Source organism: Malania oleifera, chromosome 6 (genome assembly GCF_029873635.1).
Source record: "Malania oleifera isolate guangnan ecotype guangnan chromosome 6, ASM2987363v1, whole genome shotgun sequence".
NCBI lineage: Eukaryota > Viridiplantae > Streptophyta > Magnoliopsida > Santalales > Ximeniaceae > Malania > Malania oleifera.
This window is the reverse complement of record NC_080422.1, coordinates 40855018-40871786: the sequence shown is the minus strand read 5'-3', so window position 1 is coordinate 40871786 and position 16769 is coordinate 40855018. Positions and strand designations below refer to the sequence as shown.

Below are 16769 nucleotides of genomic sequence, written 5' to 3'. Positions count from 1 at the left end.
TTCGGGTTAGGATGGGTTTACCATCTCTTTTTTTTTTTTTTTTCAATATTATTGGGATGTGATTAAGCAGGTTTTTATTGAATTTCATTGGAATGGGATTCTGAGTAACAACATTAATTTTACCTTCATCACTTTGGCGCCTAAGAAGAGTAGATCTATTTAGTTTGTTGATTATAGACCTATTAGTATCTAGTGCAAATAAGATTATTGTTAAAGTGCTAGCTAATAAGTTGAGTGCTGTTCTTGATATTGCTATTTCTAAGGCTCAAAGTGTGATTGTGGAGTGTATCTAGATTATGGATACTATTTTGGTTGCTAATGAGGCAGTGGAGAATGTTTGGAGGAGAAGGGAGAACGGGATTATTTTCAAATTGGACTTTGAAAAATCTTATGATATGGTTAGTTGGAATTTCTTGGATAAGATTTTTGTTAGAAAGGAGTTTGGGGAGAAGTGGCGTTCTTGGATGAGTGGTTGTATGCCCAATGTTTTCATTTTTGTTATAGTTAATGGTGAACCTAAATCTTGGTTTGGCGTGAGGGATGTAAGACAAGGGGATCTGCTTTCCCCATTTTTGTTTGTGTTAGTGGTTGATGTTTTGAGTAGAATGGTCAATAGGGTGGTGGTTAAGAGATTGATGAAAGGTTTGGTAGAAGGGAGAAAAGGGTGGTTTCGTATCTTCAGTGTGCCGGCGATATTATGTTCTTCTTAGTTGATCAGAATCCCTCTTTTTTTTTTTTTTAATATTTTGAGCCTCTTGGTTAAAATTAACTTGGGTAAGAGTGGTATTTCTACTATTAATTTGAGTACTAGTAGATTTAGGGAGTTGGTATTGTTAGTGGTTGTGGCATTTTATGTGGCCCTTGTCTTATCTAGGGTCCCTTTGGGTGCAATCCTAGGTTGGTGGGATTTTGGGATCATGTGGTGGAGAGGGTATCTAAGAGTTTAGATGGGTGGAAAGGCGTAGTGCTTTAATTAGGGGGTACCGCATTGTATTACTTGTCTATCTTTAGGATTCCAGTGGGTATAGTTAATAAACTGCAGAAAATTGTGAGAGGTTTGGGGTTGGGAAGAAGAGAGATCATTTGATTGGGAAGTGGTATGTCCTGTTATTTTTTTTTGAATATTTTGAGCCTTCATATTTCTGAGCGAGTCTCTTGGCTTAAAATTAACATGGGTAAGAGTGGTATTTCTACTATTAATTTGAGTCCAATAGATCGAGGGAGTTGGCATAGTTAGTGGTTTGTAGTATTTTGGGTTGGCCTTTGTCTTATTTAGGGGGTCCCTTTGTTTGCAATCATAGGTCGGTGGGCTTTTGGGACCTAGTGGTGGAGAAGTGTATTAGTTTAGAGGTGGAAAGTCATGTTGTATTCGTTTGGGGTATCCCTTTTATTGCTCGTCTATCTTTAGTATTCCAATGGGTATAGTTAGTAAGCTGCAGAAAAATGTGAGAGATTTGGGATTGAGGAGAAGAGAGATCATTTGATTGGGAAGTGGTGTGTAGGTTTAAAATGGGGAAAAAGAAAAAAAAGGGGGGGGGGGGGGATTGTTTGGGTCTCAGAAAATTGGTTCCAGAAACACTGCCCTCTCTGCTAAATTGCTATGGCAGTTTGCCTTAGAGGATTCCTTTTTTTTTTGGCATACTCATTCAAAGAAAGTTCAGATTGCATGTGAATGGTTGGGACACTGTTTTGTGATCTAAATGATCTTTGAAAAGTCCATGGATGTCTATCTCTCAGATTCACCCCCTTTTCAGTCCTCATGTCCTGGGTGAGGGTTATTGAATTCGTTTTAGGAAGATATCAGAGATGGTAATGCTGCCTTGTACATTTCTGTTCCTTGATTTCAGTGCATTATGCTGTTATTTTTTCTTTTTTGGTTTCAGATGGCCCTATTGTCTTATTGAAATTTCCGCTTTCGTAGATTTCTTAACGATGGGGATGCGGTGGAGCTTTCTTCTCTTTTGATGATGTTGGATAATTGTTCTCTCCTTTGGAGCAGATAGTCGTTCTTGGTCTTTGGATTCTTCGGGGGGTTATTCTTGCAAATCTCTTTTTAATCTTTTGACCAGTGCTGCTTTCTCCTTTCCTCTCCATAAAATAATTTGAAGGCCAAAGTTTCCCCAAAAGTTAAGGCTTTTATCTGGTTGGTTGTGCTTGATATAGTTACACCTACAATATGTTGCAGAGTAGGACACCTTGGCAAACACTTTCTCCAGGTGTCTGCTTTTTATGCTGACAGTTCAGGAACAGTTTCTTATTTGTTTTTGCACTAAGTTTTCTTGGAAGACGTGGTATAGGCTTTTTTTTTTTCTATCAGTAGGAAGTTAGGTTTGCATGATGCAGTGGATAATTTGTTGGTCATCTCTTTTTCTGGCTTTGATAGAAGCAAGTATGCTGTAGCATTATGGAGATGTGCATTTTTTGCAGTGCTATGGGGTTTATGTTTCGAACGTAATGTGTGTAATTTACTGGGAAGAAGTTGAACATTCCTTTGTTATGGTATAAGATTCATTACTTAGCTTTGCTTTGATGTGTTGGTGCTGGTTGCTTTAAAGGAGTGTTATTCTCTGGCATCCATTGGGATTGGCCATCTTTGTTGGTTTGGTTGATGTTCTTTGCTTTTTCTACTTTCTATTTTGATTGGGAGGATTTCTGTTCTTCTATTTCTACGTTCTTTCTTTGATGAAATCATATTCTTTTGTAATCCAAAAATAAATAAATAAATAAATAAAGATGCTGAAGATCGGACTGTTTCAACTGCTGCTAGTGATGCAAAACAGTGGTGCGTCATCAGGGAGACTATCGGAGGCAGACTTTCTGAGGTGAACAAAAGCAACTTGATCTGGTTTTCTAAAGTTGTCCAGAGCTACTTCTATTTCCTGTTTGATCATTAAAAGCAGATTACGGAAAAAAGTTGATGCTGTTTGGTCTGGTGAACAAAATTAGAAAAGTGAAGATAGAGTCTGTTTTTATTGTTTGTTTGGTAAAAGATTTTGGAACTTGAAATGGAGGTCTCTCAAAGTTACTCTCTGCAAAGCAGATTTTGGTGCGACTATTGATCATTTATAGGTAGAGACTATGAATGTATGATGCCATTGTTCATGAGGTTGGGAAGCGATTGGTTTCCACCAGAGAAGCGGTTGATGATGCTGGGACAAGAGTTCTTTGCTTCAGCCGGGCCTTTCGGTCCTATAGGTGCACCATTGACTTTGTTTCTTGTTTCTAGTTTGTTTGTTTGTTTGTCTGTTTTCCTTCTTTCATTTTTATTTTTTGCTTTTGGCCTACGATTGCCTTGGGCTGCTTGGTGTTTTCTATTGTGCTTGTTTCTTTTGTTCATGGGTTGGGTTTCAGGTATATGTATGTGGATTGTTTACATCTTTGCTTCTGATGGTTGTATTTTATTTCCTCTTAATTCTTTTATGAAATAACTCCAAAAAAAAAAATGGAAGAAAAAAGTGTGCACTTCCTTGCTCCATGTTTTCTATCATAGAGATTTAAACTTGCATGGTTCTCTTGGTAGAATCATGACTTTTATGTGATGAAATTTGCACTGCCTTTGAACTTAGTCTCTTGAGAAGGCATTCTAGGCTTCTAGCTGCTAAATTGCTTTTAAGGATAGAATATAACTTCTAATTGGGTCTTTAAAAGTTCCCAGATCATGATTATTCCTGTCTAATGGAATTTTATATTTGTGTTCTATACATATATTTATTGGCCATTGGATAACATTTGATTAACTGAATATCTATTCCTAGGACTAGAATGGGCATCATATGAGGATTTGATAGCTTACAAAAGAAAATATGTTGTGATCATAAAGCAAATGACACTGCAAAAAAATTTATTAATTGATAGCATGGAATAAAAAGGAATGGCTCTGCTCGAATTTCACTGTGGTAATGTCTATTCATATCAAATTCAATGTTGTAAACTTTTCTATGAGTGACTTTTGTCTAAATTATTATATCTTTATACAATTTCTACTGCATTTCCATCTTATTCTATCCTATTTCTAGGAATAAATGTTCTGTGAACTAGATGTCACCTTAGTGGTTTTAATGGGATTGTTACCAGAGGTAGAAAATTTTCTAGCCTGGGTCAATGCTACAACTTGCACTGACACATTTTTGGATGCTTATAGCATGCTTCTACCTTTGGTTCTAAGCGCTTCCTGTTCTCCAAATCTACATGTACTCTTTGCTTTCAATCTCTGCAAAAGCAGATGCATTCTCTTGCTTGTGCCTTTGCTAGATGATTGGGTCAATGCATTTTAGTTTTTAGTTTTTAGTTTTATCTCATAAAGAAATAATACTCTTACTGCACTAATTGTTGTTTTTATTTCTGTTTTTGTTTCTTTTCTTTTTACAACTAGCCACTAGTGACTATCGGCAATCCCTCCAGTTTCAAAATTTAAACGAGGAAAAACGTAACATACATCTGGAGGTGTGCAGTTTTGCAGCATGGGGACACTTCTTTTGCGATTTATCTTTGATTTTAAAGATGACAAATTTATGTGCATTTCTGATCATTTGTGAAGGTCATTAGAGGTGGTAGAAGAGAGAAGGTTTCAATATATGATATCGTTGTCGGTGATGTTGTACCTCTCAAAATTGGCGATCAGGTGAGTATAGTTGCTGATTCTTTGTTTTGATTTCATTTTTTTATGTGCATATCTATTTTATAATCCCTGTATTTTGTGGAATCCAAAAAAAGACCACTGGGGTACACTTTAAAATTGGAGTCAAAACCCAAGAGAGAGGGACCAAGCTACTGAGTTTCTTTAGTGGGCAGTTAATTTGCTGTTGACTTGCTATTTCTGATGTTTTCACACAGGTTCCTGCTGATGGAATATTAATTGCTGGTCATTCTCTTGCCATTGATGAATCTAGTATGACTGGAGAAAGCAAGAACGTAAGTTGCTGATGGTTATTATGTTTTTCTTTATTTTTGATTATCTATGTTTTTCCTTAATTTATGGTGTCTTTCTTTAGGTTCACAAGGATCAGAAAGCACCCTTTTTGATGTCTGGCTGCAAAGTTGCTGATGGTGTTGGTACTATGCTGGTAAAATATTTCATAGCACCCTCATCCTGCACGCACACCCAAACACCCACATTATATTATCAAGGTTGATTATGTTATATATATTGCTTATGGCATTACATGTTCTTATTTTTGTATTTGATTTGTTTCTTAAAATGTAATTGTGAAATATGGAATATAATTTGTGATTGTTTTCCTTGCTTTTTTCTTATATGTATTTAATTGTCAAAATTGGAATGCTGGTTATTCCATAATGCAGCATTTATGACCTGGCAAGCTTGGAAAAAACATCCTCATTGTAGGTATTCCATGTTTGGCGAAGGAGAATAGATTATTATGGAGAATCTCTCCTCATATGAACAAACATTTTTCTTCTCTTTCCCTGTATTCATGTGTTGCCCTAGATGGAGTAGAATGGTTTTGAAGGATTCATATAGATGATGTCAACTTGTAGACTTCTCACTTTGTTGTATTACTTTATCCCTTTTATGTCTACAATGTGGTCTCCATTTTTGCTTAGTTATGGTTGGTTGGATGATCCTGGGGCTATCCATCCCTCCTCATCATATACTTTATTGGGTTTAAAGGACTTGATGCCAAGATCTTTATCTAAGTGTGATGGCAGTTGGCACCATACGTTTTGTTTTGAGGAAGAAGAAACATGAGGATTTTTGTGGAAAGACTCTATTTGAGGCTATTATAATGGGTTTTTTTTTTTTTTAATTTTCTTCTTTATCAGGGTTTCGCTAAGCTTTCAGGTCATTTACAGTGGTATGATTGGCTACTGTGGTTTATTTGTCCGTAGGAGTCTCAGTGCTGCAGCCAGCTTAAGCCGATTGTGGATTGTCACGTTCCTATTTATGGTACATGACGGGCCGTGATTCCATCCGAAATCTGATGGGAGGCACAAGGCCTAGAGTTGAATAGTTATGCAAAAATCATCATTTTAAGTACAACTAATAATCCAGAAAAGAATGAGCATTTGTTAAGAACACAAGATACATCATACATATATGTATTTTATAATACAACCGAAAGATGATTTACTTTTACATCGGGGTTTAATCACTTTATATACTTCCAAAAGTCAAACTAGTGATCCCATACTTGGGCCAAAAGTGTTCTCCTGCAAAACACATACTTTGTCTCTTAATGCCTGTAGTACATGTGTTAGAGATAGCAGTCTTTTGGAAAACTAAGCAAGTGCTGTCCTTCAGTTCAATTAATCCTGAAATTGTTAGGGAAATAGTGTGTGCAGTCACAAGCTCAATAAACAACAACAACAACAAGCCTTATGTCCCATTAGGTGGGGTCGGATACATGAATCCTTTCTCGCCAATTCATCCGATCTAGAATGTTTTCCTCTATTAGATTAAGAACTATTAAATCCTTCCTCACTACCTCACTACCTCATTCCAAGTTATTTTAGGCTTACACCTATCCCTTTTCATGGCAGAGACAATAACTAACTCACTCCTCCTCACAGGTGCTCATGATAATAAGATCTGACAAAGTTTTATGCTGGCTGTCAGCTACCTAACAGCCACAAGCTCTAGATACCCTTAATCTATCTTTTGGCTTCATCATTTTAAGATGTGATTTTAATATGCACGCATATTCACCATTGATATGAACATTTTCCTTATTCTAAGTAGTCTATTTATCTAGAGTTACCTCACAAGCTATCCAGATAGCACTCACTTCAGCATCATTTCAACATAGCTGTACCATCTCAACAAATGCCAATTGCCAGCTTGGCCAGCAATTGCGCATAAATGGGAATGCCAATAAATGCCGGAGGTTTAGGGCCTTTTTATCCAAGGGAGACGCAATCCCTGCTTGCTCAAATTTGATGATATAACAACAACAGACAACATGGTGGTACAGCACATCGAGCTATTTTACATAATAGGAATTCAAAAGATGCATGCACAAATTGTGCCATAACAAACAAACACAATCTTCTGTACCAACCGATATTCATAACTCTTAGCGAATAAATTTGCCCTCTACTTAAAGTATAATCTACAGCTATGAGAACCAAGGAGAACACATATGCTGCTATATATGCTAATTAAAAAATGTACAACTTACAAATCCTTCTCTATTAGGATTCGATTACATCCATGTTCCTACATTTTTTTCCTTCGGAAATTCCATTTTTATCCAAATCCCTAGATGAATTAATAAAGATTAAGGAAATCTATTTTGGTTGTCAACTTCTCCAATTTATTTTGATGCTCCTCTGAAGTTTCTATATTTTTCCTTATTTTCCCTGAGTTTTCCTGAATTTTTTATTGATTTTCTGCAGAATTTTCTCTTTCCTCTCTTCTCTTAGAACTAGGGTTTACAGCAAATGGTAACAATATACTATGTTGTTGCTGGCATTACTTCAGCTGGAAGCAGCAAAACAGACAGCAGCTGCTTGCTCCCTGGGGCTCTTAAGTGCTGCCAGGTGTCTCTTCCTGGCTTCAGTAGTGTCCACTGCTCAATTTTTTATATTTTTGCCCCAAGTGCTATGTTTTATTTATATTTTAACGTGCACTCACTTAGTTCCATTTCATCCTAGACCTTCCTATGACTAATAGATTTAATAAAATTATATGTCTATTAACTTAAAGAGTGCACGCGTCCACTTAATGAATTTACAATATGCTTAGCATAAGTTCATTCAACACAAAAAAGAAAGCAAATAACCTTGCAATTTATGAAGCTTATTTAAATTTTACGTGGCTTAAAGGGTATGGTTATCAAACGTATTGCCATGGATCATTGGTTGTTGGAAATTGTAAGGTGATTGGGCAGAACTATGTTGGGACTATCAGCACCATTATTTTTGTGTTTAATGCTTTCAAACTAGACAAATTTACAAAGTTAAGCTTCAGAGGATGATTATGTGCTAGATTATCTTAAAAGCCTTTTAGCCATTACAAGAAGATGGTGTTTAACTGCAGTTAATATCTGATGTAAGATGGGAAGCTGGTCATTTGATGGATCAATAGGACCAATTTGGAGTTCGATTCCTGGAATATGGTTAAGGGATTTTGGGTCCTAAATTTAAATGTGCATTAGGTTTAATTAATTTTTTAAGTAGGTTTATGTTTATATGGGTGTTTATTTTTAAATGTCTCTGTCTAAAGTATTTGTATTTTTCTTAATTTTAGTTTCCATATAAATATATTGGTGGGTTGCAAATATTTGCAATGTTGTCATGGGTTTGTTATTTTGAAATTGGATTGGAAGTGACAGGAATTTTTTGTTTCCTTCCTCTTTGACCATTCATTTTTTTAACTCACCCTCGCTATTGCTTCAGTGCTATCTGCCCCCTTGGAGATCCTCAAACAAGACTTCCATTGGGAAATTGCCCAGATTCACACGTCACAACATAGCTCCATTTCCTCAGCTTCATCTATGACGAACACTACCCATTTTCATCACACACCGCCCTTATCATTTTGTTAAGTACAAAAACAAAAGTTATCTGAAACTATGGTTGCAGGCACGCCATTTTTCGTTCATCATCTTAAGCCACCATCACACAAAATTTCCAGCACCATCATGATGAGATCATTGACTAGCCAGAACTTAAACAGCATTGCCATTGGCTTTGCTGGCATACCACCATGTGCCACTTCCCTCTGCTTCCAGTTTTTGATCTTATCTTCCTGGAGCTGTTGCGTGATACTTTCATAGCCATTGAGTTCTCAATCCTCTGATCTATGATCTCACCTAAGATTGTCGTAGGAGGTTGCTGGAAAATGCTGCATGTGTCACATGTGCTGAGGACCTGCTTGTGATCATCATTATTGCTGGTTTTCCGGTTGTCTTCTTTACTTTCAATCAGATGTTCTGCTGGAATGTAATCCTCACTACAGTAGCAGTCTTTAGACTCTTTACCGGAGTTCCATCACGGTCCAACCAACTCTGATCCCTTTCTTCTCATTACAGGTTCGAGTGTGATTCAACCTGTCACTATTTTTTCTCTTCAAATGTTTGCTGATTTTTATTGAAAAAAAATAAAAAATCTTTCCTTTTTTTTTTTTTCTTGTTTTTCCTCACTTCCTAGAAAACTCCACTTGTTTCAACACCCTCATCCCTGGAGACCACTGGATCCTGCTTTATCTTTATATACATTCTAAGCCCAGCATCTAAAAAAAACTCCAGCCTTCTCAATCCAAAGCCTCACTTAGCCTAGCCCATTTCCTTTAGCACCCCTTCATATTCCTAAAAGAAAAAGAAAAAAAGGGCTGCAGGAGAAAAGATCTAGCAACATTGATTGTCGACTAATGTTGAGCTGTGTGCAAAAGTGGAATTAGTATCTGGTTGGGTTCAGAACACTAAGAATGCATTTGAAACCATTACAAAAATTTTAGAAGTTTGTATAGACTAGCAAGTAAAGTTGCAGCCTTGGCAGGAGACCTAGTGACTGTTTTACAAAATGAGAAAGTGCTACAACCACTGGAGTTCCTCACATTTTCTTAATTGCGTGAAAACTGAAATGAGCATTCGAATGACGGACTTAAATTGGAAATTTCAGATGTTAATGGATACAGCCCTCCTGATGAATTATATGATTGGGCGCATTGTTTGGAGAATTATTTTTTATGGTTTGACATGAACGAAGTATGTATCTTGCTGAATTGAAATTGAATGAAACAAACTAGAATTTGGTGGATTAAACAGTGGGAGATCTTTAGAGTATAAGTTATAGAAGATCCGGACTTATATGAAGCGAGCTATGCAGCAAGTGTGGCCATCTACTAATTGAATTGAAGCAAAAAGACACGATAGTAGCAGATTCCACTAGTAGATTTTATCATCTGGTTACTTGTGCAGATATGTGGTTCTTCAGAGTCTTCATTACAGAAAGCAATGTTTTAGTGGATGTAGTGGCAGTGGCACTAGGTAAAATTGCAGCAAATTTCACCAAAACATATACTAATAGGCGATATCGATGCTAATGTCAAGATATGTCCTTGCCTTTTTTTTTTTTTTTGGTGATTAGGCATATGTTCACCGATGATTTTTTTTCCCCAACAATTTCTGCTAATTTTTTTTTTTTTTTTCAATAATCGTAAAATTTTTGAAGTCTCTAATTGGAGCAAGCGCCTCCGCTGCCTACACTTCAGGACAGGCTGTGATCATAAGAAAGTTGGAAGATAATGTTACAACAAATTATATTCTCTGTTGGGAATTAAGAACAAATTCCTGAAACCTGTGAGAAACAAAATAGAGAAAGAATACACGCCAAAGAAAAAATCAATCACATGCACAAGAAAGTATTTATGTGGTTCGGCAATTTTGCCTAGGTCCACGGAGTTGCAGGGATTTCACTATTATCAGGAAGAAAATACAGAGAGTGCGGTGGTTCAATGCTCTCCCTCTTGCTCTCTCGCGAAGTGTGACCGCATACCCTAATCACCCCAAAAACAATCATTTTATATGCTGCGTATAGGGTTCCGAATGGGCTACAAAGCGGGTCCAAGCCTTTGCTCCATGGACTAAGACTTATGATAGAAATCTCTCATTAAAGAAAGGTCGAGTCATCATCCAAATTTAACGCAACTAGGCTCCACAAAAGCCCAAAATTCTCCTGGTTCAACTAATAGTTTTTAGAGGCACACCAAACATGAGAAAGCATATCAACATCAAGAATCATTGGTCCCAAAAGATGTTTGGACAAATCATTTTTTTTTTTGGGTGGGGGGGGGGGGGGGGGAGGAGGAGGGGGGAACTGCTTCCTGAATAAAATTAAACTACATAATCTGCTAATTTTGGCCTATTAAAATACTATGTAAGAAAAATTCGGACAGAATAAAAACTGTCCAAATATCTGAAATTGGGCCAATAATCCCAAACTCCTTGGGCTTGCCTATGTGGGGCCTTCTCATGTTTTCATCATTCTCCCCTGGTGGAAAAGACTTATCCTTGTGTTTAAAAGTGTTCCCAGATGAGAAGGCATGATTTTCGGCTAATGTTGGCCAGCCTCACCAAGATCTTTATGAAAAAGTATAAGAAAGTCTTCAGGTTGTCTTCTTTCAATGGGGTGAGGAACTCGTGAGGAATACTCTGCTTATGTACTGGAAGGTCATGGAGATATGTGTCATCCTTAACCATTCTTTGTAGATTTATTCATTCTGTAATCATGAGCATCTTTCTCCTTAATTTCCTCAACTTCCATCAGCTTCTTCGCAAAGTCAGTGGTGCTGGAGATGAGCCTCTAGTATTTCTGCTGCATAGCTGATAGTAGTCTAATGTTATGGAAATTGTTCCATAATTTATAATTATTTTCTTTCTTATGATACGGAACTTGCAAATGTTTGATCCATGGGTAACCAAGCAAAACATTTGATTTTTATGCGAAGAATGTTACTCCAGGTATACCCCAGATAGCTATCTATCTTGCTAGGACTAAATATCTCTCTGTTTGACTGTCAGGATAATATTGAAGATACATGGAAAATTGAAGGGCAGGATTGAGGCGCAGGTTGCAAGTTAGCAGAGTCAGGGACCAAATTGATGGATTACCTGTGGCTAATGCAATGTTAAAATTCTACTCACATATCTTAAATGTCTTTGAAAAATTGTGGTTTGGAAAAGAAATGCATGATAATTAGGTATTTTCCCATAGTTAGAATCTTACGATTCACGATTCAATTCATACGATTCAAATCACTTCTACACCAAATCGATTTGAATCTTACCATCGAATCTAAAAACAACTAAATCAGTGCCAAATCTATCGATTAATCTTGTGAATCTAATGATTTGATCCAAATCTATTGATTCACACGATTCTGCACTTATCATACCCTGACAAGCCCAACTAGTTTGAAACCCCTAAAACAACATTACTTTCTTTTTTTATTGCTTTTATTTTTACACAATTACCTTTCATTCCTTGTCTATGTCATTTTTGTACTAAAAAAAAAAGGAGAAAATATAATTTTAGGCCTTATGTTGTCTTCACAAAATCATTCTTCACTCAAGGAGTATAGTGTTCTGCTATTGAGAAGAAGTGGCAAAACACTAACCGGCTATGGCAGTACTCTTGTTCCTTTGTGTTGTTAAGTTTCAAAAGTTGATTTTTTTTAGCAGTTTGTTCAATATTATCATTTTTTAGGTTAAGTGTTTTTTTTTTTTTTTTCTTTTTAACCGAGAAAGAATATGCATGAAATATTCTTATGTTTTTAATTGTTGATGAACACCAAAAGTTCAACTTTTTATTATTTTTCTCCTGATTCCTTCCCTTAAACAACATAAAGTTCAATTTTTTTATAAGTATTTCCTGACTCATTGTCGTATTTTTCATTTGTTTAGGGAAAGCATACACATGAAATATGATTATGCATTTTACTATCTTGCTTGTTGTTTGTATATCAATATATGCACGTCATTTAGAATTGATTTTGGATATTTCTATCAAATCTTACTGTTTGGTTCAATTTGATTCTCAATTCTTGATTCTCAAAAGTGGAATTCGGATTCACGATTTGAATCTTAACTGGACAACTATGTATTTGCCCATGGGAAAGCCCCAACTCCATAGTCAATAAGGAATTATGGAAGCATATATTTTCTTCTCCTTTAAGGGATTTTGGTCAGAAATTCCTGTGAAGCGTAAGCATGAATAGAAACATTGAACAATATCATGAACAGCTCTGTGAATGGTATCCAGTGGATAACACCTGCAAACAGTACTTGTGAACCGTACCTAATGAACAGTAGACCTTCAACAATTGATGGAGACTATAATGATTCCCAAGAATGGTGCATTGAAACTTGTGCTTGTAGTAAATTGATGTACAGAGAAAAATAGAGAGCAGAGAGGGAAACTCTATATTGACTTGTTTCTATAGTAAAGCTAGTATATTTCCTGCTAGTAGTATTTTGGGAATAAATGCGGCAGTGTGACTTCTTCCTTTTTTCTTTTTTTTCGGGGGGGGGGGGGGGGGTGGGGGGGCTGGGGGTGTGGTGATGTAGTTTATTGCTGGGGAAGAGAAGTGGAGGCAAAACCCACACAGGTGACTTGAATCTGGGCATCTGTCTGGGTTTTCTGTTTTTTTTTTTCGTTTTCTTTTCTTTCTTTTTTAGGGGGGTGCAGCAGGGGCAGTTACGGTAAGCATCCTTAATGTACAGCTGCCCCCTCTTGTCATGCGGTGTAGTGAGTTACTGTAGTTCCACAGTTAACAGTATTGTAGAAGGTTTTGTAACCCATGTACAAGTGTAGAGTTGATTCTAGGTTTAAAATTTTGTGAAGACTTTGGGAATTCCGAAACAGCAATCTGTTTCATAAAATAAGTACTGATGACTTGGTGCAAATCAGCAGACTTTGAAGGCTCTCTCTCCTGACGTTTGTGTGCTCTGTTTCAAGAACTCTGAGATAGCTTCTCATCTTCTTTTGCACTACGATTTTGATTGGATGATTAGGAATAAGATTTTTGGTATTGTGGGAGATAGTTGAGTTTGTCCTGCATTGGTGGAAGATTTATTAGCTATTTATTTCGCAGGTTTTGGTAGAACAAAGGATTGGGCAGCCTTATGGTGGTGGGTATTTTTGCAGTTTTATGGGGCATATGGATGGTGCGTAATGCTCAGATTTTCTCTGGGGAAGAATTAAATTGGGAGCTGGTCTGGCATAAAATTCAGTATTTGGCACCACTATCGTTTGTTGGTTTTTTCGGAGAGAATAGTTTCCACGAGTTTAAAAGCGATTGGAGAAATGTGCTGGCTTGTTTATTTTTTCCCTTTTTGTAGTTTTTAGTTGATTCTTCTGGTTTATTCCATATTTTCTTCAAGAGATATATCATTCTCCCTCTTGTAAATTCTTCTCTTATTAATGAAATTTTCTTTTCCTGTCAAAAAGAAGGAACAATCTAGTTCATAAGTTGCGTTAACTTGTATGAGTTGTATCTATTCAAGAAACTGATAACCACGTTAGATGCGACTGTAGTCACCATATAGGGGCTGTAGACCAACCATTGGAATTTTCTGACTCTAGTTTTGCTTCAGTCTCTTCTTTTACAAAACTTGGCATGGGGACTTCACAATAGCAAGAAAGGCGTTACATAACTCTTTGTTTGTGGAAAGATAATTTTTGAGATTGGATTGTGTGCTGTTACTATGTTGATTTTCCATTTCATGAATTCTTTTATCGTTTTTTTATTGGATGAGTGATTTATTTTATTTTATTTTATATGATAATATGCTTCGTTCTCATACTCTTTCGTATTTCTCAACTGCAATTGTAGCCTGTTTATTTTTCTTTTAAATGTTTGCTATCCTCATATGCCTTCTCTATCCATTTATATCTCATGATCCAATTCTTCGTATTGTTTTTCAATGAATATACTGCCAAACCCTTATGGTTTTACTATGATACAATATCTTATTTTTATGCTTTTCTTTTAAAAAAATTTAGGTAACCAGTGTTGGGATCAATACTGAATGGGGATTGCTGATGGCAAGTATCTCAGAAGATACTGGTGAAGAAACTCCTTTGCAGGTCTGTTTTCTAAGACTCACTTGACTCATTAGCAATCAGTAATAATTATGGAATTTGACATAAGGTTTCTAATGGGCTATGATAGGTTCGTTTGAATGGGGTTGCAACCTTTATTGGCATTGTTGGGCTTGCAGTAGCCCTTTCTGTACTGGCTGTTCTTTTGGGCAGGTAAAATAAAAATTCCTAAAGCATTATTTCTCTTATGTAATATGTACACAGTCTCAGATGCTAAAATATAATTGGTACTTCCTCAGGTATTTCACTGGAAATACAAACAATCCAGAGGGTAATCCCCAATTTATTCGGGGCCAGACCACTGTTAGTGATGCAGTAGATGGGGTCATTAAAATTGTTACTATTGCAGTAAGTTCAATGCTCTGGAGATTTTTGTGATCATGTTATATTTTTTGTATTTGACTAATTTGTGATTATGTTATATTTTTTATATTTGACTAAATTTTCTAGGTCACCATTGTGGTTGTTGCTGTACCCGAAGGGCTTCCATTGGCTGTTACCTTAACGTAAGAATGTTGCACTGGAATTTCTTTCCTTTTTTCACTCCTTTCTTGTGGGGAACCCATTGACATTGCTATTCGTTTCTTTCCTGTTTTCTTCAAACTCTTTTGCACATCTTGGACAGCCTAGCATACTCAATGAAAAAAATGATGACCGATAAGGCCTTGGCAAGTATCCTCTTTGCCTTCTCCTTGATATATGTTGGTTTATTTCTGGTGCATCTCCTAATTTAAAATTTTTCTGCAAGACTTCTAGGTTAATATTTGAAGTTGTTTAACAGCATTTGATTTTCAGGTCCGGAGGCTCTCAGCCTGTGAAACAATGGGCTCTGCAACAACAATTTGCAGTGATAAAACTGGAACATTGACCTTGAATAAAGTAGGCTGTTTGGGTTCTGTTTTGGCATGTTACTTGTTTTTTAAAGTTTAAAATTTTCCTAGCATTAAAAATAATTATTTTTTCAATTTTTTTTGGGAATTTATCAAATTTGGGTTGTTTATGCTCTGTGCACCAGTTGGTTAAATTGAAATATTAGGTTTTGAATGATTTGAAGCTTTTCCCTATTACAGATGACTGTGGTTGATGCTTATATTGGTAGGAAAAAGGTAGATCCATCAGATGTTTCTACAGAGTCGCACCCATTGGTTTCTGCTCTGCTATTTGAGGGCATTGCACAGAACACCGCAGGCAGTGTTTTTTCCCCTAAGGTAAATTTCTGTATCGCAATATCAATGTTCCTTGAGTGGAAGACTTAGGGTGATGGGGGCAAGGCCCCTTTCTTAGGCCTTTTAACTGCAAGGGAAGGAAATAATTTGTTCCCACACCCACCCCTCCAACACGCACATACAAAATTCCATTTATAAACCATTATTAGGAATCGCTTTGACATTTGTATAGCAGCATCTTAGGATGATGAATTGGCAGTATGCATGTAAATTCATATATCTACTCAAACATGATAAAACATCTCTAGTCTTTTCCTTATTGTGCTACAAATGGGACCCTAAAGATTGACTGCGATCTCTCTATGATATGTATCTTTTAGGTGTTGCTTTTTATAGTGGTTGGCTGATCTGAGTAACATTTTAAGAACACTAACTCAAGTGCCCCCAGCTTAAATGAGATCTGATGGTCCAATTATTGTTCATCATTTCCATTAAATAAAAACCCAAATAAGGAAATCTTGTTATGTTCCTTTTCAAAAAATGATAGAAGGAAAAAAACCCTTGTCATTTGGTTTAAGGTTGTTTTTTCAATGTGACTTCAAATCCATATTGTTGCTTTGAAAGTTTAGAATATTGAAATGCTTTTGCACTCACATTAAGGCTTGCCTTCTGTGAGAACTAGACCCTTCTCCTAAAGGCACTAACAGGACATAATATTGAATCTCAACAATCTATGATTTGTTCCGAAGTTGCTATAGATTGCGTCCTTAACAACTAAGGATGGAGCAATGCACAACTTTCTATATGGGTAGACACTGGCGGAGCCAAGTATGATAGTGAAGGAATTATGGTTTCATAGCTGAGGCATAGGTGGTCTTTTACCCATTCACATTACAACTGAAGATTTCTCCCCTTCTGTTTAGAATCAGATCACCAGGGGAGTGTCTATTTTTGAAAATGATGGTTTAGCCAACAATTCACAGCGTAGGGATGGAATATTGCCTACTCGTGTGGAAAAAATTCCCGAGGAGGATTTAGAAG

The 16769-nt window shown here is 36.5% G+C and overlaps 1 protein-coding gene across 5 annotated transcripts in view; it reads left to right on the top strand.

The window, feature by feature from the left end:
• Positions 1 to 16769, top strand: part of LOC131157640 (calcium-transporting ATPase 9, plasma membrane-type) — a 98481-nt gene that overhangs the window by 41578 nt on the left and 40134 nt on the right. For all 5 annotated transcript variants that reach the window (XM_058111945.1, XM_058111943.1, XM_058111946.1 and 2 more), the window contains exons 9-19: positions 4373 to 4443; positions 4538 to 4621; positions 4834 to 4911; positions 4992 to 5063; positions 14464 to 14547; positions 14633 to 14715; positions 14802 to 14910; positions 15013 to 15068; positions 15188 to 15230; positions 15358 to 15441; positions 15633 to 15770. In XM_058111945.1, coding sequence (XP_057967928.1) covers positions 4373 to 4443; positions 4538 to 4621; positions 4834 to 4911; positions 4992 to 5063; positions 14464 to 14547; positions 14633 to 14715; positions 14802 to 14910; positions 15013 to 15068; positions 15188 to 15230; positions 15358 to 15441; positions 15633 to 15770 — 902 coding nt within the window. The remainder of the gene's footprint in view (positions 1 to 4372; positions 4444 to 4537; positions 4622 to 4833; positions 4912 to 4991; positions 5064 to 14463; positions 14548 to 14632; positions 14716 to 14801; positions 14911 to 15012; positions 15069 to 15187; positions 15231 to 15357; positions 15442 to 15632; positions 15771 to 16769) is intronic.